This window comes from Mauremys reevesii, linkage group 1 (genome assembly GCF_016161935.1).
Source record: "Mauremys reevesii isolate NIE-2019 linkage group 1, ASM1616193v1, whole genome shotgun sequence".
NCBI lineage: Eukaryota > Metazoa > Chordata > Testudines > Geoemydidae > Mauremys > Mauremys reevesii.
This window is the reverse complement of record NC_052623.1, coordinates 251,563,381-251,588,016: the sequence shown is the minus strand read 5'-3', so window position 1 is coordinate 251,588,016 and position 24,636 is coordinate 251,563,381. Positions and strand designations below refer to the sequence as shown.

General features: G+C 47.7%; 1 protein-coding gene across 2 annotated transcripts in view; it reads left to right on the top strand.

Moving 5' to 3' along the window:
* The window catches only part of B4GALNT3 (beta-1,4-N-acetyl-galactosaminyltransferase 3), a 108,271-nt gene extending 84,589 nt beyond the window's left edge, over positions 1-23,682 (top strand). For both annotated transcript variants that reach the window (XM_039520530.1, XM_039520531.1), the window contains exons 4-20: positions 993-1,088; positions 1,492-1,582; positions 2,617-2,717; positions 3,093-3,160; positions 5,481-5,559; positions 6,003-6,069; positions 7,476-7,619; positions 8,062-8,171; positions 8,764-8,864; positions 10,325-10,404; positions 11,409-12,435; positions 13,277-13,575; positions 14,069-14,222; positions 17,079-17,151; positions 18,313-18,466; positions 19,495-19,621; positions 20,411-23,682. In XM_039520530.1, the coding sequence (XP_039376464.1) occupies positions 993-1,088; positions 1,492-1,582; positions 2,617-2,717; positions 3,093-3,160; positions 5,481-5,559; positions 6,003-6,069; positions 7,476-7,619; positions 8,062-8,171; positions 8,764-8,864; positions 10,325-10,404; positions 11,409-12,435; positions 13,277-13,575; positions 14,069-14,222; positions 17,079-17,151; positions 18,313-18,466; positions 19,495-19,621; positions 20,411-20,519 (2,880 nt within the window). In that variant the 3' untranslated portion in view covers positions 20,520-23,682. The remainder of the gene's footprint in view (positions 1-992; positions 1,089-1,491; positions 1,583-2,616; positions 2,718-3,092; positions 3,161-5,480; positions 5,560-6,002; positions 6,070-7,475; positions 7,620-8,061; positions 8,172-8,763; positions 8,865-10,324; positions 10,405-11,408; positions 12,436-13,276; positions 13,576-14,068; positions 14,223-17,078; positions 17,152-18,312; positions 18,467-19,494; positions 19,622-20,410) is intronic.
* The last annotated feature ends 954 nt before the right edge of the window (positions 23,683-24,636 follow it).

The window sequence follows — 24,636 nt, the reverse complement described above, 5'->3', positions numbered from 1 at the left end:
AGGTGTGGTCCCAGTGGAAACAGTTCAATGTGGAACTGGTGACTATATGCCTATGGAGTCAGTCCCAATTTGTCTAAAATGGCAGCTTTTACCTAAGGATATGAGCCAGACTGCTCATCGCTCAAGGTTTGGCACACTGCCCAGTCTCTCCCTTCAGAAATGGTACCTCTCTGGCCACCCAGGTTGACTCCTCCCAGCTGGCAGCTCTGGCTTCCCATTCACATTTATCTTCTGACCCCAACATCACTAACCCACGGCCCAGCCTGCCTGTGCTACCTTTGCCAGGACCAGCAAGACTTCCAGGAACTTATTTCTCTAGTTGTTTCAGAAGTCGCTCCTGTTGCTAGTATTTTTGCCTCCTGCTGCTTTCAAAGAAAGGTGAAGGAAGGAGGGTCCACCAGAGAAACCTCACCAACTATATCATTTTAAAAAAAAATTTTTTTGCCCCTGTCTTTTCTGATGACAATGCTTCAATTTAATCTCATTTTTAGGGGCCAATCCACATGCCTTTTTTCTTCAGCGAGTGTAAGCTGATGCTCTCTCATACCAGTCCAGGAAAGATTGATGCCACACTGGACTCTGATTCAGGCCCTTGCCTCAGGATGCAATGTATTGATTAAATAAAAACTTGGCAAAATATCTAAAGTGGTTCCTCAGTCCAACATGGACAGTTGTTCCCAGGTCACCTATTCACTTGAGCAATTGCTGGCCTCCAGAAGGATCAAGTGCTCTTCAGACTATCCTCTGTCGTCTGGCCCCACAGACTCAGCTGGGAGGCAGCTGGTTGGTCACAGGGGAGGAGCTGAACCCATCCCCCCTTAAGTGGCCAGTTGCTGTAAGACAGACTCCCAGAGTAATGGCAAGTGTTACCCACCCTCTCCCATGATAGGCACAGGGTCCTCAAATGACATGCTCTGCTGCAGAGTTATGAGGAGCCAAGAGGGATACAGCCATTAATGGGAATCTCTCCTTGTGCTTCTATGTTCCTGTAGTTCCAGGGTCAAGTCAATCTCCATGTGTTTGAAGACTGGTGTGGCAGCTCCATCGAGCAGCTCAGAAGAAACCTCCACTTCCCACTGTATCCCCATGTGAGTGTACGCCAACTCCCTATCCCCTTCCCTGCACAACTCAGCATCTTTACTCCAGACTGCCCCTCCTTTCCTCTTCTTTCCCTTAACTGTACCCTCACTGCCTCTCCTCCGCCTCTTCCCTTTCCTCTCCCCTCCCCAGCCTACCTTTCACTCTTCCTCCCATTCCCATCTTCCTCACATTGCTCCTGGGCACTTCTTTCCCTTTTGCTCCTCCCTTGCCCATTCTGCACCCTCTCCTGCTGTTCCCATCCCCTTCAGTTCCACCTGCCCCTCCCTCCATCCTATTCCCTTCATCGGCCCCTCCTCACCTTCTCTCCTTTTGTCAGTCCCCTCCCCTCTGATACTGATACCTCCCAATCCCATCCCATTTAATTATTTTTGTTCTTTCTTCCACCTTTAGACACGAACCACATTGAAGAAACTAGCAGCGTCACCAAAATGGACAAACTATGGGCTCCGTCTCTTCGGTTATTTGCATCCTTTCACTGATGGTGAGGAGGTGCCATGGCAGATCAGGGTTGTCATGCTGCCCCAGCCCTCCCTTCCCCTGCTTGAGACCAAACAGAAATGCTCTCATGCAGGAAATCCTAGCTTGATGGCTCTCTAGCCAGGAGCCAGGGATACTGTCCAGCTCTGACTCCAACAGAGACTGGTTGGTGTGGATAATATGTGCACACTCTTCACTGGGGGGTGGGCAGGGAGAAAACAGAAGAAAACATATGTAATTTCTGAGCAAGCAAACCAGACACTCCTGCATACACAACATCTATTCACATACTCAAACGCACGCTCAGGCACGCTCCCCATGAGCACATAGCTGTCCACACATGCATATGCACACAACCTACTAGCATTTACACACACATGTACGCATGCCCACATTCTCCTGCATGTGCACGCACGTGCGCGCGCGCACACACACACACACACAGTCCCTATCTGCATCCACACAACCCATGCTCTTTCCACCCACCCCATCCCTATCTACCCATCCACACGCTTCTGTCTATGCACAGCCTCCTTGCAAGCACCCACCCCCACCCATGTGCACCTGCACACACCACCCTTGAGCCCCTATGAAATCCTCCACCCATGCATCCTGGTCAGCACTCCAAAGCCTCATGCACACCTAAGCCCACACATCTGTGCCTGCCTCTGAGCTTCCTTGGGCACATTCCCAGACATACACTCAGTAAGCAAAGGAGAAGCTGAGGAGAATCTGTGTGGACTTCTCAGCTTCCCCCTCTGTTAGATTTCAGCCAAACTGCATAGCACGGGGAATTGCACTAAGTAGAGCGCAAGAAGACAATCTTCATTTTGTTGGAATGGGAAGATGAGATTTAAAAGCATCAGCAGTGTTTTACAATTCTGAAAGAGAGAGGGGAAGGGGTAGTTGGGCATAGGGAAAGTGCTGTGTCAGAGGGGATCAGGCTACCCCTCTCTAGGAGTGGAAGCTTTTTTTTTCTGTCTGTGTATAGATCCTGTTAATGGAGAGCACCACTTAATCCCAGAAATCTCTTGGCAGGGGACTTTCAGTTTGCTATTGCTGCAGATGACAATGCTGAGTTCTGGTTGAGTCCAGATGAAAAGACCTCTGGTCTCCAGCTGCTGGCCAGTGTAGGCAAGGTACAGTGCATGCTGCATGGCTGTTGTAGTCAAGATTCTAATATGTCTGGGCGGGGATGAAAATCCTCATGGTTTATGTTGTATTTCAGGAGGAAGAAAGGGTGGCTGGAATAGCCAAGCTGTCTCCCTGATCAAACTGTGGGAGGCCTCCGCAAATGGAGGATTTACACCACATGGCATATCTGGGGCAGCTTGGCTTATTCCCGAGCTGCTGGAGTCCTGGGCTGTAATCAACAGACCTGGCTCTATTTCCAGCTACTGGAGCTTATGGTCAGATTTCCCTGGAGGATGGGCACAATCCCCACAGCTGGACAGTAACCAGGGAACCTGGGTGAAGAAGTGCATTGTAACCTGGGAATTTTCTGTCTTTCACAGACTGGCAAGGAGTGGACCGCACCAGGGGAATTTGGGAAATTCCGGAGCCAGCAATCAAAGCCTGTGAGGTAAGTGATCGGGAAGGGTTGCTGCAACTCCCCCAGTGCTCAGAGCACTATCTACACATGTTGGATTTAGTCCCAAACTTACCCAGTTCCTGCTGTTTGGCTTTATTGGTGTCTCTAATTACAAAGGTTTTCATTTACCATTTTCAGTTTTTCATTTACCGGTTTTGGTTTTTATTTACTGTTTTCTGTTTTGTCTCCCCCCCACTCCCCCAGTTCTGATTGGTCATCTTAATCACATTGGGGGGGGGGGTGTTCAAAACTAAAAATTTTATTTTCAAAATGGGCCTTTTTTCTTTCTTTAATTCCCTACTAGCAGAGTGTGGATGCAGGGCTGGGATCCAGTGGTTTGATTCATTCTTATCTGTAAGGGCTTGAATTGAAGCAATTGAATTGAAGTTATTGCTTGACTGCTCCCTTTAACTTGCTTCCTATCCAGACACAACCCTCCTGTCATGTGTTGCTGGTGACATTATTCAGGGTAGGTGGCATGGTTGGGGTATAAGGCAGACTCTGAATGAGCCTCCTTCCCTCCCTTTCTCTAGTGTGAATTCAGGTTAGTGCCATGACACAATAGCCAATGGCTGCTGGTCCTCCCGGGCCTTCCGACAACCCCCCAGGTTCCACATCCAGTGGCCTATCTTGCCATCTATTTATTCTCTGTTCTCTGGCTAGAAGTCATTGACCACTGTATATAAGACTGCTCAGTGTCCTGGTTCCTAGTCACGTGTGACTTCCAGTGCGAGCAACTTAAATCATCTCTGGTGTAGAGCTTCTACAATGCCCACTGAGTGCATTGTCTGAGACCTGGTCTACACTGGGGAGGGAGCTAAGTGAGTCTAAGTTATGCAACTTCAGCTACGAAAATAGTGTAGCTGAAGTCGACGTACTTAGAGCTATTTACCACAGTGTCTTCACCGCGGTAGGTTGATTGCTGATACTCTTCCAATGACTCCGCCTATGCTTCTCGCTCCAGTGGCGTACCGGAGTCAACAGGAGAGCACTCGGCAGTCGATTTATCACGTCTTCACTAGATGCGATAAATCAACTCCCGCTGGATCAATCGCTCTGACATGCCCTGAGTAGACATGTAGACATGCCCTGAGTGTGCCACTAGCTGGCCAGAGGCTATCTCTGAGGCATTCACGGAATTTTGATGCAAGACTCTCTGCTTTGGAAGCAAGAATTGAAATGCAAAGCTCTACACTGGCCAAGATGGGAATCCACCAAACTCGGCCACTGTACTAGGAGACCAAGGAGCTTATGATAGCCTACCAAAAGGCCCAGGCCAATAATCCCAGGCCTGGTAAACCCTGATGTGCCCCAAGATCTCTTCGCTCTGGGCATCCATGACACTGGCAGATGACAAATTGTACAGAATCCACCATGCGAGAAAACAGTGTTGTCAGTTTTTGCAAGTTCTGCGGTATTTGATATTTTACTGATAACCTCAGCTTCTGGAGTTGTGACCACATGAGACTCCTAACTTTCCTTAAGAAAAAAGCAAGTTTCTAGCCTTGATGACTGTGGAGAAAAGCTTGAAAATGCGATTTGAGTGAATCCATGTACCCTAAGGGCTCAGAAACCAGAAGGGAAATAAAAAGAATATATATTTTTAATGTCATGATTTTTGAATGTTTTAGGGTGGCAATATTGGGAAAGAGACCTAAAAGTGGGGAAACTGTGCTAGATTATAAAACTGCTTGAATCCCTATCAGATGCATCCAGAGTACATTAAAATGGTGATAGTGTTCCCCCTGGTGGTTGCCTACTAGAATTCCTTGGGGAACTGTGATGTTGAGGAGAGAAGACGGTTTCTCCTAAAGAAACAAACACAAAAATAAAAGAATCCAACAATCTCCTTTAGAAAAAAAAAAAAAAAAAAAGAGAGAGAGAGAGGAGATCGTATTCAACATTTTGCAGAGGGTTCCACCTAGCAACTGGCCAGGTTTCCTAAAGGCCGAGAAACCCAACAGAGGGACTAAAATTCCGGTGTTCAGAATCATTAGCTGAAAGTAGAGGCTCACCTTGCACCCTTTAAGAGCATGGAGAGGACTGGCTGGGAGCATTAGTTGAGTATGGCCTCCCAAGGAAGAGTGCCATGTACAAAATCATTAGCACGCCCTGCGTACAGCATCTGGGCTTCCTCTGGAGGTTTCACATCCCACAGCTGACCAGGCCCAACCTTACTTAGTTTGAGACCAGGGTAGGTTGCAAGCCAAGGTGTGGTAGGATTGCTCCACGGTCCCTGTGTGAGAGCAATGAAGCAAGCAAATGCCACTGAATGTTTCCAATGGTAGACCTGAGTTTCTCTCTTTCACAGATTATCAGCTTCAGGCAGGTACTACTTTGAAGTGCTTCACAAACAGAATGACAGAGGAACAGACCATGTGGAAGTGGCAGTAAGTGCTCCTGTGCAGCCAGGTTCTGCGTGTGCACTGATGGAGTTTGAGAGTGAGATTAGGTGACAACTTCACTCCCCTACCAATTCCCCGCTTTGCCTGGGACGTCCCATCCTGAGCCTTTACATTGTTCAGTGAGGGACAGCCCTATTTCCATCCTGGCCCCTTATCTCATTCTGCCTGGGACAGGCCCACTTAGTCCCTGACCTCTTCCATCTTTCCCCCACTCTCCATACTTTTCCTTTCCTGCCATTAGACTGAGTCCTGGGGAATTTTAGACTTGCTCCCATTCCCTTCCCTTTCCTGGTAGATGTTCTGTACTGATTTGGGGAAGGCGGCTTTTCAGAGGTCCCATATGGTTATGGACAGATGCGTGCTCTTCCTTTCCTGCTGGATGAAATAATTCAATAAACGCTTCATACTAATCTCTTTTTCTATTCCAGTGGAGACTGAGTGACCCAGAAACTAAGTTCACCGTCATAGACTCCCAGTTCCTCTCCCTTTTTGCTAGTAAGTGTCTCCTCCACAGGCTGATGCCTCACAGATTTATCTATGTATCTCATTGTTCATTCCAAAGCATCACAGATGCTTCACAGCTGATTGCAGCCTATCCAGGCACATGGAAATAATGTGCAGTGTATGCAGCATGGAGCAGCTGGAGGTTTAACAGGGTCTGGGTCAGAAGATGCGCTCTGGCCAAGTTTTGGGGCACATTATTAAGCATGGGGAAATTGGGAGGTTCATGGAGTGGGATCTCAATGTTATGTAGAGAGATTTGGAGTCCATTGCAAGGGAGAAGAGATGAGATCTGAAGAGCATAAAGGAGCCTGCAAGGAACAGAGAAACTGTTCCAGATGGTGTTGGTAGTATGGGAGAAAGATCTACTGCCTGCTGTGCAGGGACCCGGGGGAGCAGAATGGAGCCTGGAATATGAGAGCCAAGGGAATGTGCTGGCAGATGGACAGGAATGAGGACAGCGAGATGAGGGGGATGGATCTGTGAAGGATTTTTTAAAGCTAGAGAGAAGTTCTCGTTCTGGATGCTGAATGAAAGGAAAGCCACCGAAGATATCTGAGGATGCAACTACAGCTTTGACCCCCTCAAGTCCATTCAAAATGCTGCTGCTGAGATCTTCCTGTCTTGTTCCTCTAACCCTGTCACCCTCCCCCTTTAAGTCCCTCCACTGGCTCTCCTTTCTCCATAACATCAAATACAAGTTTTTTGTCATTGCATTTATGACCCTTCACAGTTTAGCCTGGCCCTACCTAGTGTCTCTAGTATCAACCCCACCTTCATTCTGCCAGTGTTCCCAGCCTTTACTGACCATCAGTGTCAGCTTCACTCTCAAACACGCCTGGGCTTTCTCCCAGGCCACGCTTTATGCATAGGGGAGACTCCCTGATATCATCCATACAGCCACTACCTTTTCTTTCTTCAAATCCCTCTTTGAAAACCACCTTTGCTGTGATGTCTTCAGAACCTGCCAGGTGACCATGACTAGGCAGATGATGAGTTGTGACAGTCCCCTTCCTTTCCTTGCTCCCTGCTTCTTACTAATTCCCCCATTCCCCTTCACCCTGCCACTGCCCCCTTTTCAAATAGCAAATCAGGAAATTATCAGAGTGGTGTCAATTGTCACTACATTCATTGCTTGAGTGTGATTTCCCCATCCCCACCCTTCATCTGTTCTGGTGTCTTCTAGATTTTGAGCTTTCCAGGGAAGTGTCTGTACAATCCTTGGCATAATGAGGGACCTGACCCTGTCTGGGGGCTTTTGGACACTGCCATAATATAAATAATATTTAACCATTTCTGGGGATGAGATGCCAAATTTTAGAAGGAGTGGAACAATACTAGCATGGATGAAATGATTGATTGTTCCTTCCTCCCTTCCTCATTCTGTCTCTGGTTTCTAGATGAGACTCTCTTCAAGATGGATGAGGTTGGTCATATCCCACAGACATTGGCCACCCATGCAAGCCCACCTATGGCCAATCTGGGCAACATGGTACACCCAGCTGACATGCTGAAGCCCGACCCTCGAGATACTATTTATAAAGGTAAGAGACCATCAAACAGACAGTTGCAGCTGATCATATCACATAAACTGGGGCAACTGAGTAAAGTGGTGTTTCATAAGCTGTTTCCCCCAAACTGGGATAAGGAAATAGCTGCTCCACACTCTGCCCTGTCATTTCAGGACACCCAAGAGAGCTGTAGCCTATGAAGGTTAAATTATAAATGTAAGAGGTTAATGTAGCGGGATGACCCCAGTGGGATGGCTTGTTTAACGCAGCTGACATCACTGTGGTGGCAAATTGGTACATTAATAGGGAATGGCCACAGTGATAGCTGTCCTATTGCGTCAGTTTAGGGTAGATTTGGTTTGGTGCATTGCCCATGTAATTGTTCTTTTTGTGTGTGTGTGTGTGTGTGTGTCTCTCTCTCTCTCTCTCTCTCTCTCTCTCTCTCTCTCTCTCTCTCTCTGTCTCTACCTCTCAGTGCCTTTGATTAGTAAGTCACGCCTGTCCAGGACCCTACCAGACTGCCCTTACAAGCCCAGTTACCTAGTGAATGGATTCCCACTGCAGCGCTATCAAGGACTTCAGTTTGTAAGTCTAATTCCTTAAACAGAGATGTTTGCCCAGCTCATCCCTGTGGTGGGGGAAAGTGTACATTGTGTAGAACATGGAACGTAGCTGGGACCAATGCCTGTTTGCAGGATGGGTGTTCTTTTCATAATGTGTGGAGCAGCCCAAGAGATGATACCTGCTGAGGTTTGGGCGTTGCTTCCATTGTCTGTAGAACAATCCAATGTCTGCTTCCCTATTTCCTATTCAGCGGGAGCTGTTACTCAACTGGATACACACAGCAAGATGCAAATGGGGGGTTTGAAGAACATATCCCCCAGTATCAGTTCTGAAGCCATACAATAAACAGATCTAGGCTCAAACCCAAAGACCAGATAGTGCCAAACACTGCAAAACTTGGGATAAATTTCTGAACTGTGCAGCTCACCCCTGTCTTCATACAGGGCCCAAATCAAAACTCTAGATCCAAACATCCCTAGGACAGATTGGATTTCTGTAATGGGCCAACCCCAGATCTGCATGCTCTGACAGCTCACATCTGGAGTTGAACACTGATGCTCATGCCCATCTATACAATAATTTTTTGTGCATGCATTTTTTCCCTCTTTCCCAGGTTCATTTGTCCTTTGTTTACCCAAATGATTACAGCCGCTTGAGCCATATGGAGACAGACAACAAATGTTTCTACCAGGAGAACCACTATTACTTGGAGAGGTAAAACAATCCTCCTGAGTCACAGTCCAGGACTGGTTGGTGAAGCAACTGCCTTGGCATATAGCTGAGACTCTAGGATTTAACCACTGGAAGGGGAGCAGAGAAGTATGAGGGTTTAGACTGGGATAGAACTTTACGTGCAAATTTGTAGAATTCTCTTATTAAACACCCAGAGTCTCCACTGAAGTTAATGGGAATTGAGTGCGCCAGCTTGGAGCTTAAATCCTGCAGATAGCCAATGTACTTTTTTTAAATGAAAATGTTTTTAACTCCTAAAAGAAAACTGCCCCCCAGAGGGAAATGTAATGAATGGAAATCAACATGGGTTTATGGAAAATACATCCTGTCAAACTATGAGATTGCAGATTTGATTGATAAAGGTAATAGTATTGACATACAGACTTTCTGTAAGAGAAAGCCATGAGAATGATTAAAGGATTAGAAAACATGCCTTTCATACTGATAGACTCAAAGAGCTCAATCTATTTTACCTTCTCTTTGTTAAGTTAAGGGATGACTTAATTACAGTATGTTAAGTATGTACACAGGGAATAAATATTTAATAATGGGCTCTTCAGTCTAGCAGTGAACAGTATAACACAATCACGATGGCTGGAAGTTGAAGCTAGGAAATAAGGCTTACATTTTTAACAGTGAGAATAATTAACCATTGGAACAATTTAGCAAGTGTCATGGTGGATTCTCCATCACTCACGATTTTTAAATTAAGATTCGATGTTTTTCTAAAAGATCAGCTCTAGGAATCATTTTGGGAAAGTTCTATGGCCTGTGCTATACAGGAGGTCAGTCTTCAGTGGTTCTCAATCCGCAAGGCCGCTTGCGGCCCAACCAGCACACAGCTGCGGCCCATGTGACATCCTCAGGGCCATACAGGTAACATATATATTGTGTGGATGCGATCCACATAAACACAGACAGCTGCATATGTGGCCCACAATGGTAAATAAGTTGAGAACCACTGGACTAGATGATCACAATAGTCCCTTTGGACCTTGCAAATGGAATCTATGAAGGCTTCTCTTCCCCCTGCAGGGTTTATCTTTGAGGGGCAGAGAGGTAACCACCCAGCACCTGCTGCTCCCTATGAATGAGAGCTCTTCCTATTCATACGGGGCAGCATGGGAGAAAGAAGGAAGGTGTTCGAGGGGACATTGCCATGATGGACAATAAAGGAGGGGTTGATGACTCAAAACTGTGTTAGAAACGAGTATAAGCATGAAGACAAGTAGTTTGTGTTTGACACAGAGGAAAAGAGGGGACCAGGGGGTGCCAAGAATGGGGTTGGGAAAGTCAGAGTGATGAGACATGGTCTTTGCAGCCATATTTTGAATGGATTTAAGGGATGGTAAGATGGTATTTATCATGGTGTGATACTTCCAGCAGAGAAACACTCCTCTGTAACATACAGTTGTGCTTACATTGCCTCCTTACTCCTGAAGGTTTGGATTCTATAAGTATATGAAAATCGACCATCCAGAGAGGAGAAATCTGGAGTCTGGGGAGAAAACCAAGCAGCCAGGTAGAGACCCCAATGCGAGAGACAGGAGGACTCTCCCGTTTGTCAAAAAAAATTTTCTGGCTCCCTTTCCCTGGAATGGATGGAAGATGCAGCTGATTTCACGTGCAGTGAAAAGCATGGCCCTCATGTGCCAGAGAGCCGGGGGCAGGGCCACCAGACCTGCTAAGTTTTTTGTGAAGCTGCACATGTGACACATCATGCAAATTATTTAATTATATGACTTGCCTATTTACTAATAATTTTGCATAAAGCCTTAAACTTCATCTTAAAAAAAATGTGGTTTTATTGCTGGTTAAAGGTATCACAGAGAGCTCAGGCTGGGGCAGCCTCCCCTTGCCCTTTTCAGACCCTGCCCTATTCTCTCCCCCATCTGCTCCCTAAACCTCAGTCCCCTCCCCTACCTTAGAGCCCACCCAGTTTCAACATTCAGTCCCCTCCACAATCTCAGTGTTCTTCATTCACTATTCTCCTGGATCCCTGCTGTCACCCTGCCTCTTCCTCAGGGCAGGCTCCATGTTGGATGGGCACCTGTCAGGCACCACCATGGGCTCTAATGGCCTCAGTAGGAACTGCGTTTCCTGCTCACATCTTCATACATAAGATTCCACCTGAGCTGCAGGCTGGCATGAGAGAAGTGCCGAATGTGCAAATTTGGCCACCCTGGTCCACATGTGAAAGAGGGCTATAGCTGGGTGGGCGGGGGCAAGTTTACACGTGCCAGAGACCCATGGCCATTGGTGAGACTGGCCCACACATGCCAAGGAGACTGGTACAAGAATTAGCACCACTTCCCCTCCCCAGAGCACCCCCAGGGCATTGGAAGAGGGAATATTCACCATCCACACTACGACAGTGAATGAGAACAAGAAAGACCGTTCCCTCAGTGGTGGACACATAAAGGGGGATGAGCGGATGGGTTAACTCCCTTCACCTTTTGGGTGTGGGTCAAGGTGGCGGGGGCAGCAGAGCGGGTATGAGAGATGTAACTAGGATTGATATTGCAGGCTCTGAGGATGGGAATCCTGATGAGTTTCAGTACACAGACCAGGATGCAGAGAGCACCAACCTCACAAGGAATCCCAGCAAGTGGGGAGCAGAGCCGGTGAGAGTCGAGGCAAAACCCACCATGATAGCAGGCTATGATGACATTTACAATGACTATTCCCTCCCGGGGCTTCGGAAGCTCCTCTCGCTCATAGATGGTAAGGTGGGAGAGGTGCTGCAGAAGAGAGGCGCAAAAACGCCCCTCATCAAGCCAGCTCACAGGACTTCAGCCAACCAGAGCATCAATCAAACTGGTCTAGAAAGAAACCTACCAGTGAGCAGGCCCCATCTAAAAATCAAGGTCAAGGACAGTTCCAGAAACCCTCCTCATCATGTTAGGGACATCCATAGGAAGTCACTGCCCAAGAGGAGAGTGAGAGGCCAGGACCCTCCTTCTAGCACAAGACCTCACGAGCCCTGGGAACATATACCCAGCAATTCCAGGAACTCCACTGACAGGATTCCAGGGGAGGTGGGGCCTCTTCAGACAGACCTCAATGCAACCAGCACCAAGGACCAGCCAGCAGGCAACATGCAAGCAAGGAGACAAAGTCCAGTCTCTGGCAAAATAAGCAGTAGATCTGTGAGTGCTGCCAGCCTCAGCAAGCAGACCCTTTACCAGGCCCAGTGGCTAAACCAGGTGGAGTCGTACATTGCCGAGCAGAAGGCAGCTGACGGCATTGAGGTAGATGTGGAAAGGGGGCAGGTGGAATCTCAACCTGAGCCTGCTGTGCCAGCAGTGGAAGAGGAGGAGGAAGAGGTGGAAGGGGAAGCAGAGTGGCAGAAGGAGGAATTTGAGTACATGCCATTTGACCAGGTAGTGAACTGGGAACAGACCTTCAGCGCAAGCAACTTGGACTTCCACACGCTGCGGACAGACTGGATTGACCTGAAGTGCAACACATCGGGGAACCTGCTGTTGAAAGAGAGGGAGGCCCTGGAGGTCACACGCGTCTTCCTGAAGAAACTCAACCAGAGAAACAAAGGGTAAGGCAAACTGTCTCTCGCAGCCCATGGTCCTCTCCTATGGTCTCCATACCACGCTGCATAGGAACAACAGGACAGTGTAAGGAACCAATAGAAGTTAGGGAGCAAACTCCAGAGGTGGAAAATACAGCCCTAGGAAATGAACTGTGAAGGTGGAAGGGGCACTAAACACCTGAGTGGAATGAGAATGGGAGAAAACACCTTCACTGTAGCTCACTAAGAGGTCAGTAACCCAGGTCAGTAGTGGCTGAAAGGTCTTTGACAGCTGGGTGGTGGCTGGTGTGAAATGAGTGGAGGTTTCAGTCCAGTTCCCAGTAAGCACATTCCCAGAATGTGTAAACCAGCATCATCATTAGCCCCTCTGTTGGCTGTCTCCTCAGAACAGCCAAGCATTGAATGGACATAGGAACTGAGCTAACTGCTCCCTGCCAGTTGAGGGTTCAGATACACTGAAAGGGTATAAGAAGGCTACAGTCACCCATGCTGTGCCTAAGAAGCCTGTAGTCTCCAGGGCTGTGCATACAGCACCTCTCATCAGCACCAGCATAACTTAAATTCACTTTTAAACAGTTATTTTTTGGCATGATCTTTGTTTCCCTTCCTTCATTTTATCTTTGTTGGGATTCCAGATCTAATCCCAAGTGAATAGTCCTGAGGCCAGGTGATAATCAAAAACCTAAACCCTCTGACATGGGTTCTGGAGTGGTGCAGTAAAGCTGTGGACTGGGAGTGAAAGGGTTAATAACATTCCTGGACAAGGGACTGGCTGAGATGAACTGGGGAGAAGTGGCTGCCGGGCGCTGGTGTGGGGAACATATATAACCATGTTGCGTCCCTGCAGGAGATTCCACCTGCAGCGCGTAGTGAATGTGGAGAAGCGCCAAGACCGCCTGCGTGGGAGCCGCTACCTGCTGGAGCTGGAACTGCTGGAGAAGGGAGGGCAACTTGTGCGCTTTTCAGAGTATGTCTTTGCACGAGGCTGGCAGGGCATCAGCGGCGACGAGCAGGAGGAGATGAACATGAAGAACCTGGCGTGGGGCCGCCGGCGCCAACTGATGGGAGTTGCAAAGGAGCCAGACCTGTGCTGGCCACTGGGCTTCTCCTGGAACCATCGTGCTGTTGTCCACTTCATAGTGCCAGGTAAGGGCCTTGTAATGGGGCAGGAGAGCCAGGTGCTTCCAAAATAAAACATGAGTGGGGAGGTTGTGGGGCCTGGTCCTGAGCCAGCCTCTGAGTGTGAAGCTGCTAGGGACCGGTTCTGAGACAGCTCTGAACACCGTGTCTGTGCCAGTCTCCACCACCTTGCTTATGTCACTCTCAACTTCCTTCCCCTCCAAATGAAATTGCATCAGAAATATAACTGGCCCAACCCCCACGAGTGGTTTGAACTCTCTGAAATCTGATTCCCAAAATACACTAGGAATGAGTTCGCCCTGCAGTGCTAAGATCTGGATCCAAATGGCCCCAAAGCTTAGTTTGGGCCTGTCCCTAGATTGCTCCCAGACGCCCCTGTCTGTCTCAGTTGGATCTGACAGGTGGCTGAAAATCTTGGCTGTCTGCAATCATTTCAAGGCATGAAATCAATTTTGCTTTGATTCTGTTCCTTCCCTACCCCTGTCCCCACAATGATTAGTGAAAAACCAGGCACGCTGGGTGCTGCAGTTCATTTCTGACATGGAGGAACTGTCTAGAGTCACCAAGGACCCATACTTCAATGTCATCATCACAGACTACAGCAGTGATGACATGGATGTAGAGAAGGCTCTGAAAAGATCCAGCTTACGCAGGTGAGAATACTACCTATTCACATGGACTACATAACACAGCACACACATTAATCTCTGCATACAGGCCATCCACATCCATCTGCATATAGCAAGCCAAACACATGCACCCCTACAGACACAAGCCACACACACACACACTCTTGCACCTGTATACCACATACAGTGTCACCATCTGACTTCACGCATATGCCTATTGCACAGTCCATCCATCCAGATGCATCTCCCTTTTTGTACCTCCTGTTCAGGTTTGTAGTAAAAGGTCAAAGGCAAGTCTCCTAGTGATGGAGAAAGAGGAAAGACCAAGAAGGTGACAAATCAGTGACAAATGGGACTGAGAGAAGGGAAAATTTAGAAAGCTGCACGTTCAGCCAACTTGTGTGTATAACTTTAGCAATTATCTAAAGTGGTCATCTGCAACACAGTACCATCAGGACTTTCTGTGATATTCCCCTGGTGATATCTAGATCGGTGATCTGCTAGGTCACTCCAATCCTTGACTCTGGGAGCCAGCCTTACCCTGCTCTGCTGTGAGAACCTCAACTCCTGGGCTGTTCACGCACAGCTTCTGGCATGTAAGCTGCTCCTTGGATTGTGCAGTCGAATGACACTAGCCAATATCTCCAGTCCCAGACATAACCCTAGGAACCTCTGTCTTGCAGTGTCCAGTTATGCCCGCTGGACGCTGCAAGCTTATATGAGTTCATCAGTTTAACACAGAAATTGATATGTACCAGGCTTGTTATTCCAAGGGGAGTCTCTGACATGCTTCAAACCAAACAAATTTATTAACTACAAAAGATAGATTTTAAGAGATTATAAGTCCAAGCATAATAAGTCAGATTTGGTCAAATGAAAGAAAAGCCCTTACAAGCTTAGATGCTTTTCACCACAGGCTGGCTGGTTGCCCTTCAGCCAGACTCTCCCCTTTGATCAGCGCTTCAGTTGCTTGGTGCTGATGTCTATAGATGGAGGTGGAAGAGAGAGGAAGAGCATGGCAAACATCTCTCCCTTTTATCATGGCCTTCTTCCCTCTTGGCTCCCCCCCCCCCCTTCAGATTCAGGTGAGCATTACCTCATTGTAGTCCCTACTGACCAAAGGAAGGAGGGTGACTCACTCAAGAGTCCAAAAGATCCTTTGTTGCTGCCTAAGCCAGTGTCCTTTGTTCCTGTGAGGCTGGGCTGGGTTTGTCCCATACATGCCCTGAAGAGATGTGAATTGCCCCTCTGCTCTTGGAGAGTTTTGCCTGGGCCTGTTTTAAGCCAGGAGGACACATTTTCAGCCTCATAACTATATACATGAAATTACAACCTATAACATTACTGTCAAGTATCAGAGGGGTAGCCGTGTTAGTCTGGATCTGTAAAAGCAGCAAAGAGTCCTGCGGCACCTTATAGACTAACAGACGTTTTGGAGCATGAGCTTTCGTGGGTGAATACCCACTTCATCAGATGCATAAGGTGCCACAGGACTCTTTGCTGCTATAACATCACTATAACAACAATGCTCAGTGCATCATGAGCCTTCCAGAGACACCCAACATGACAAACTTTGCATTGGATACCACACAGTCATTTTATAAGGATGAACATGGGGTTGTAGGATGTTCCCATGAGGTATGGACTGTCACACCTTCCCTAAATTTTAATTTAATAATGAGATAGGTATATCTCCTAGAACTAGAAGGGACCTTGAAAGGTCATTGAGTCCAGCCCCCTGCCTTCACTAGCAGGACCAAGTACTGATTTTTGCCCCAGATGGCCCCCTGAAGGACTGAACTCACAACCCTGGGTTTAGTAGACCAATGTTTAAACCACTGAGCTATCCCTCCCCGCAGTGTATTCTAGAGTAGCCTTTCTCAAACTGGGGGTTCCAATGCAAAAGGAGGTAAAAGGCTATTGTAGAGCAGTCGCAAGAGCAGCGGCTGCTGGCCAGGCACCCAATTCTGAAGGCAGTGTCACTGCCAGCAGCAGCACAGAAGTTAGGATGGCAGTGCCATACCATGCCACCATTCTGCACTGCTGCTGCTGGTGACTCTGCCTTCAGACCTGGGCAGCCAGAGGGCTGTACCCCTGTTCCCTCTCCAACTTCTCCTGGCAGTGTCCTCTATTTGGGAACTTGAAATATGGTAACCCTGGAGGGGGTGGGAGGGAGTCATCACAGCCTGAAATATTTTTAAAGATGGGCCCAGCAAAAAAAGTTTGAGACCCCCCTGTTCTAGAGCACATCCCATTAGCAGACTAGTCCACGCCTCTGGAATGCCAAATGGTGCTGAACAGGCTACTGACGACTGCCCTCACAAGAGACCCTATACTGTAAATAAAAAGAAACAAGGCACGATACAGCCTCATTACACAAGACTGGGATGCGAACTAACAAAGTATTTGATTAAAGTTACAAATGTGTTTTCCCCTTTTTCGTAACCATGTCATGGAGCTGCCCTTTGGTTGCTTTGAAACCAGCTAGGAGCAGTTCCACAGAATGAGATCTCAGATATGTGCCAAATCATACAACTAATAGTGCTTTGTGCTGACAAAGCACTTCTGTGTGGGTCTCAAAGCACTTCTGAGACATCTGTTCTGGAATGCAGGTCTCAGTTAAGCACACATCTCGGTTGTCCAGGCCCTGATTATATCAGGCACCTGTTGGGCCCTGGAAGGTGTTCACTGTGCTGCATAGGGATTGAAGGTAAGGGTGAATGTGTAATACAATAACATCCACACGTAAAACTGAACATTCCCAAGAGTTGTAAGTGAACAGTGAACCAAGGGCCTTTCTCCTCTCCCACTATCCCTCGCTAGAAGGAGTTGTTGTGTGGCTAAGGAACTTAACCCAATTCCTGTCTGTCTTGCCAACAGTTACCAGTACTTGAAGCTGACGGGGAATTTTGAGCGCTCTGCAGGGCTGCAGGCTGGGATAGACCTAGTGAAGGTGAGTGCCTGGCTGCTGTGGAGCCCGAGCTGCAGAAAAATCTGTAGTCTCTATACAGCACAGACACCGTGTACTCAGGCACCACCTGTCATACTGAAACCTTGGTCGTTCAGTGTGGCTAGGGTCAGTGCAAGTGTCCTGTTCATGCTATCTTGACAGTGTGCCTCAATCATGACCTGGAGAGGCCACGTTGAGGAGATCAGTTTCTGTGGCCCATTCAGTTCTTAACCCCCCTGTGACTATACTAATTGTAGTGACTTCCTTTTGTGATGTGAACACTGCCTGCAAGGAACTAGACTGTGGCAACAACATAATTCACACAAGTGACTGAACAGCCATTGCATGGCAACAACTTTACCAACCTGAAGCTGGATTTGGATTTGTGACCTAGAGGTGAAAGGCTGTTTTAATTCATTCCTAACCCCCCACCACTTGGTCATCCTAGACAGGCCTGTTTTAATCCAGTCCGTATTTTCCAAATGAGAAAGCACCGTCCCCCAGACAGACTCCCCAGTGAGGCTCTGAGTGAGATGCGGGAACAGATCACATCGAAGCATGTTTGATTGTGCTGCCACAGTACAGGCTTAAGATCTGAGAGGCGGTTTTTGGGCCCTGTGTGAGCTGAGGGTGTGCTGTTTGTGGCACGAGAGCCATGGCCCCAAGTTAGGCAGGATCTCTGGGCTTGATGGTGGGACAGAGACTAGGGGCTTGATTCTTATTTACACAAGGGCCCCTTTACACTTCTCTGTCAGTATAGAGGGGCCTTAAAGTGGGTGTACATTATGTGTCAGAGCAGTGTGAAGGGACCCTACTGTGAAAGAGGATGAGACCCTATGGATCTTGAACAGCTATGGGGCAACAATTGCTGGCTAGTGGTTGGCTTTTGCCTACCTGGGCTGAGAGAGAGGTGGGCATTGTAGTCTTTGTGTATAACTAGGATCATTCAGCAGGACTGGGTTGGAAAATTGCCCTAGTTCAACAGTTTTAACAATAGGTAAAAGCTGCATAGTCCAGATCGTCGAAAGTGAGTGTAGGATACTGTGGCTGATAGCAGTGTCAGCGAAGTGGTGCCCACACAACCACCGTGGATAAACTGTGGTGCCAGGTCTGTGGCAGTGGATGAAATCTCCCTATGACTGATATCTGTGTGATTGGTTCCAGGATCCACACAGTATCATCTTCCTGTGTGATCTCCACATCCACTTCCCGGCTGGCGTCATCGACTCAATTCGGAAGCACTGTGTAGAGGGCAAGATGGCCTTTGCACCCATGGTTATGAGGTTGCAGTGTGGCGCGTCTCCGCAATGGCCTGAGGGTAAGAGGCCAGGGCTCTATGGATACGTTCGTTCGCTATTATCGGGGTCCTCCAAAATCTTGACCTTGTGGGTATTACCAGGGCCACTAAGAGAGTGACTAGATGTAGGACTGGGTTTAACTGAGCTAAAATCTCAATGCCAGGTGCCCAGGGGATTGTTACTGTGCATTGTATCGGAGTGTTAAGCAAGCAGAGCCATATAATGCATGTGAGTGGTGTATTGATGCAGGATGCGCAAAGATTATGCTGGACACCATTTAGGGTCTTTTTATACACTTGGCTTCCTCAAGAAAATCCCTCCTCTTTCTCAGCTTCTCTCCCCTCACTCCAGCTCCTTATCTGGTCTCTTCTTTTCTTTCTGCTGTGGCCATAACTGTTCCCAGACTCATCTCCATTGGGCCCACGACTGACCCAAAGAGGACTGATGCAAGAGCCACCAAAGCCACTGCCTTAGAACGTCTCGCTTTGGTCTGAGCTCATTCGTCTTCTTTTCAGTGGGCATAGATCATCCCTGCTGAGAAGAGCTGAGAGACAGCAGGCCCTGGGTCAGGGGGCAGCACAACTGTGTCGGTGTGCACAGTGCAGCACTGCTGTTAGGTACAGGGGGCCATCCAAGAAGGGAGTATGGGACTTCCTGTGATTCTCTCAAAATCAGGGCAAAATTCCAGTTTCAGTATTAACACCCAGGGGACAGGGACAGACCCTCGATGTTGGGATAATACAGGTGAATTAGAAAGTATGTTGCTTTTACATGAGAGGTGAGGGCATCTGTCAGAGCTAAAAGGAGCATGTGCTCTCTAGCCACTTTCAGAACTGGTTCTTAGGGTGTCATAAACATTAACACCTTGTACCTTGGTGGGGGATTAGTTTGTGTGTCCCTCCCAGTTCTTTGGATCAGTTATTGTCCCAGGGAAGTGTGGTTGTTTGTCTCTGTGGAAGCAGGAAACACCAGGGCTGGGAATCTCCTGCTTCATTCAATAGTGGTTTAGGATGCAAGCATGGTTGATGACTTTTGGTTTTGTCCGCAGGCTATTGGGAGGTGAATGGATTTGGTCTCCTAGGCATATACAAGTCTGACTTGGATAAGATTGGAGGGATGAACACCAAAGAGTTCCGGGATCGCTGGGGAGGAGAGGACTGGGAACTCGTGGACAGGTGAGTGGAGATGTTCCACCAGCTCTGCTCATGCTGCAGTTCAGTAGAGCAGTCCCCCTTGATTCTGAGGTGGTAGGGATGGAGAGAGAAGTGAGCTGGAATTCCTGCTGAAGTAGAGCAGTAAGAAATGAAGTTGACAAAGGTCACAGTGTGCATTCTCCGTCAGTGGGCGACTCCCTGAGCATGTCCCCTTGAGCAACGCATTGGTTGTCAGAGCTAAGGGGGCTACTATAACCAGAATGCCTTATCATAGCCACTGACATAGGAAAGGAGAGAGCTATCTCCAGAATCCTGGTACCTTTCTGCCACACCCTTGGCAGGCATTGGGTAGATCAGACACACATAGATGCTCCCAGTGCATATTTTCGACCCCTTCCTGATTTTTGAACAGTGCTTAGTACAATGGGGCCCTGATCTCATCTGGGGCCTCTAGGCTCCATAATAACACACATAATAAATGCCCAACAAGGCAGCTATTTGGAGTAAGGACATCCGGGGCCATGGGGTGCAGTTACATTTTTTGAAAAGTTTGTGATATGAGGTATCCCTTTCCCTCACCCCTTCGTGCCAGACAGCTCTTTTGCATGCTGTACGAGTCCTAGATCTCAGCAGCCCTTGGTTGTAGGCTGTAGCAATCTTTTGGGCTATTATATTAGTGCAATGGTTTGGTATGTGACACTGTACAGAGGCGACTTTCACATCACCCTAGCCAACTCTGCCAACCCTTCCTTGGAGTGTCTTATTGAACTAATCTCCTCTTGAATTTCCTCCTCTTCCTTCCCCCCACAGGATCATGCAGGCTGGCCTGGAAGTGGAACGACTGTCCCTGAGGAACTTCTTTCACCGATTTCACTCCAAGCGGGGCATGTGGAACCGACAACAGCTGAGGACATTATAATGTTCTGCCACAAAGCTGCCCGGCAGAGCCAGCCATCCTTATATCAGCGCATGCACCTCGTCTAGGCACGTAGCCGAGAGTACACACTCCTCCTCTCTCCAGAGTCATCCTAGGAGATCAGACTTACAGGTGCTTGTGAAAAGGGATGATCAGTATATAGAAGTGGGAACTTATCTTTGGCGCTCGTGAGCCATTGGGTCCCAGACATGGGGATCAGTGACTCGCTCTGTTTTTGGGGGAGCCTTAGACAAGCGAAGGACTGGTTACCCCTGACACTGATGCACCTAGAGCCCCTGACTGATGGTACGATAGAAGTGGTGGCAAGCTGTCTGGAGTGTCTTGCATGGTGCAAATTTAAGAAAAGGAACAAATCCCAGTTACAACCAGAATGGATTATTTACAATAAAGCTGCTGCTTCTTTTGATACTTGAAAAACTCTGACACCCATGTCTTTGGACAGGGGACCAAAGGAACTTCTCTGACCTGTGTTATGTCCTCATCCCCATGTACCAGCCCAGCCCAGAAAAGTCTGAGGAGCTGTTAGGCACTCTAGGCTGCCAGTGCTTAGCCCTATTTGCCACCCTTTCATCTAAATCACTGGGAAAATGTACACTCCTGTTCAACAAACCATGGGCTGTATCTGGAGACTCAAACACTTTTCCCTCATGAGAGACCTCATTTGCCTGCAGCTGGCTGGGGCTAATGTTAAGAACCCACTTTGGTTAGTTGTTTCCTGCCTGAGGCTCATGCTGGGTACTTGAAGAGGACAGGTGAGGCCATCTCAGTAGGAACTGGGAAGCCATATCGACAACTGTAGCCCAGTCAGACAAGGGTGTGTCCCAGCAATAGCTGGGAACTCATAACAGAGGGAAATGGAATATTTGATTGTCTGAAATACTGTATCTTTGTCAGTGAGAAGGAGAACTTTTCTGCTCCTCAGACCTGGTCTATAACACAGCATCTGGGGGTTAATTTAATAAGTTATGATTTCACGGTTGTTTTCCATGGTAGATTCTATGTATATGAAGAACTATTTGTTTGCATAGTGGAAGAACAGGAGCAGTTCACAATGTTGCACTTATAGAAGGACCAGATGAGCCTTGTGCTGACCCTGGTGAGATGGACTTAGGACCTGGGGCTTGCACTGGTGACAGGACCAAGGAAGTTTGGTGACTGCACTGATGAAAGGAGTTTGCTTTGGTGAAAGGAATATGGAGGGGACCTTGTTCAAACTCTGCCCAAACCTAGGGTGGAATCTTGCCCCCACCAAAGTCAATGGTAAAACTCCTGTAGGGGTAAGATTTCACCCCTAATGCCTGGGGTATGGTCCTTTCTCATAATTCAAGGAGTGCAGAGATCCACAGCTTGGCTGGTATGGGCTAAGTCAGTGCTCCACTAACCATCAACCTCCAGGTTTGGGGAGGGCATGCAATGTAGAGTGGAGCAATGGTGAAAAATGTACAAGGGGCTACTGAGTCTTTTAATCCATTAAATATTTGTAGGACTGTAGCCATCTGGGATCTAAGAAGATGCAGTATCAAACCCAGTGCAAATCACAGCAGTCTTTGTAACTAGGGAAGGTACTTTTCATATTTAGAGACTGAGAAATAACATGAAAATGATTTTTGGAGGGGAAAAGAGGTGATGGATGAAAACTCTGCTTTTAGAAGTTTAATAATGTGGCAGTTGATTGTTTTCTGACTGGAATAGTTGATATGCATCTTTAGTGCATGTCCTATCGGGCTGCTTTATTCAGGGGCTTGTGCACATACTTGCAGGGCATAACAAATCTCTAATACTTGCAAACCCTCTTTCCAAACTCTGGATTCCTTGGGATGGCAAGTCTCATAGCATGTCTGAACTGGGTCTGTAAAGAAATTCATGTGGAATGGGGACTGGCTGGCCTAGAAGATAAGCAGTGGTATCCAATGAATTAGAAATATTACTTACTTTCGAAGAAGAGTGTCATTTTACCAATGGGGAAAGTGAAGCATGAAGGGTCAGAGACTGCCCCTAGGGCTCACAGTAATAGAGCTGGGCATATCAAAAGGGATACACTGGGTAGACAGATACTGGGCTAGATGGACCTTTGGTCTGACCCAGTACGGCCGTTCTTATGTTCTTATGTACAATCCTTGCTCCATTAATATCAATGGCAAAACTCTCATTGACTTCAATGGGATTAGGATTTCACCCGGGGTCTTCTGGTGCTCACTCAGCTATGCTCCTTCCTTTGTGCCTTTCAGTGAGATTGGTAATGATCAAAACTGTTTACTTCCTTAAGGGCTCTTTGGTTGTCTATGTGAAATAGGTGGTAGAGTCTCAGTCCTATTCCCAGAAGGCAATTATGCACACCACAAAAGCCACCATCACAATTGGCACTAGTTGGCAGCCTCAGCAGAGAATCCTCAGAGGAAATTCTCCATGGAGACTGAACCTGCCTGTCAGCCCTTGAAGTAGTCAGTAGAGGTCCGGGTTGAGACTGCCACTTGTTGTGGGGAAAGAGAGGAGTACCTGCTCCAGGGCTGTCAGGCCAGCATGAAATGCATACGAAAAAGTCAAGGGTTTAACCCCAAGGATGCTTCTTCTCCCCAACCTGCCCCAATCAAAATCAAGAATAGAGTGGAAGCTGAGACTCATAGATTCTGGCTTATGTCACTCTGGTTTACACACTGATGGGATTTGGGTGGGTCATGAGGTTCTCCTCTATCAGAAAGGAGACATGTCTCAGGAATGGCAGCTCCCCAGAGATCACAAAAGGGCTACGGGGAGCCTGGCTTTACCAAAGTGGGGAAGTGGGCTTCTCCATAAACTCAATCTCATTTCCATTGGCATTATTTGAAGGCATCCGACCCTTTCCACTGCCTTGTGAACTCCATGATGTTTCGCAATCCAGCAAAGGGGTTGGGAGGGAATGGGTTTTATCACGAAAGAATCTGTTGTGTGAACATGATGTGACTGTTTTGTCATTGTCTTTAATGTTTCCCTCATATGAATGTCTTGCCTTCTCTCATTGCTTGTAAATGTCTGAAATGTTATCCAGACACCAATGCCTGGTGTTTCAATTCTGTACTGTACCTCTGAATTCCACACCTTAAAGTGGCTTTGTGCCTTTAAGATGATTCCCAGGCCTCCCCTCTGTTAGGAGGCGGGATAGGCTGGCACCCCAAGGGGTTTATAAATACAGTTTCTTCCTACAAAAGCTCACTTCTGTCTGTGTGTTCCTCAGACATCTGCCAACAACACTCTTCAGTGATTAAAGGTCAAATGTTCCTCTCTTTGTCTCACCCAGCAAAAGACAAAGTTAATACATGGGATATAGATCACTCTGTACCCCAGCAGGGGTGCTTCGGAGACCAACACAAAGAGGGGGGGATTCAGGGGTCAGATCATGATAATTTTTTCCTCACTCAAGCAATGGGGGCTGCAGGGAATGGGACAGGAGGACATAGAGGAGCTTCTCTCCTATTAATCAGGGATGCATCACAGGAAATGGAACAGAACATTGATACAGGCTAGATTTCTACCCCAAGCAGCAAGGAGCACTATAGGGAATGTGACAGAGTCATAATGATAAACCAATCTCTGCCTCAGCTGGCAGGGGCCATCTCATGGAGTAAGGTGCAGGAGGGAACACAGAGCTTAGCCTAGTCTCTGAGACAGACAGTGGACAAACATTAGAACAGTTCTTTCATAGACATTGTTTATTTAAAAGGTTGGTTTAAAAAAAAAAGCAAACAACCACCTCCCTGCTGCCTATGGGAGTGCAAGCAGGTCAGAACAGAGCTGAGGTCTGATACACAGAAGTGAGAAGGCAGCCAGGAGTGCCAGTGCTTCTGACCCCATGATCGAGAGGTGATAAAGGGCAGACCACCCCTGCTCACTGTGTGCTGGTCTCCTGCTGTGTCATGTTCAGTAATGGGAAGCAGTCCCCACACAAATATGCCTCACGTGCAGCACTACATGGCTTGGCATCTCTGTGAGAGAGAAGGCCATCCAAGTTAACTCTTCCTCCTCTGCTGAGTCATTTGTTTGACATTCAGCCATTACTTCTCAGCCCCTGGCTCTGTGGAGCAGGCTGTGGCCATGAGGGAGTGGGTGGATTGGCACCTGAGAA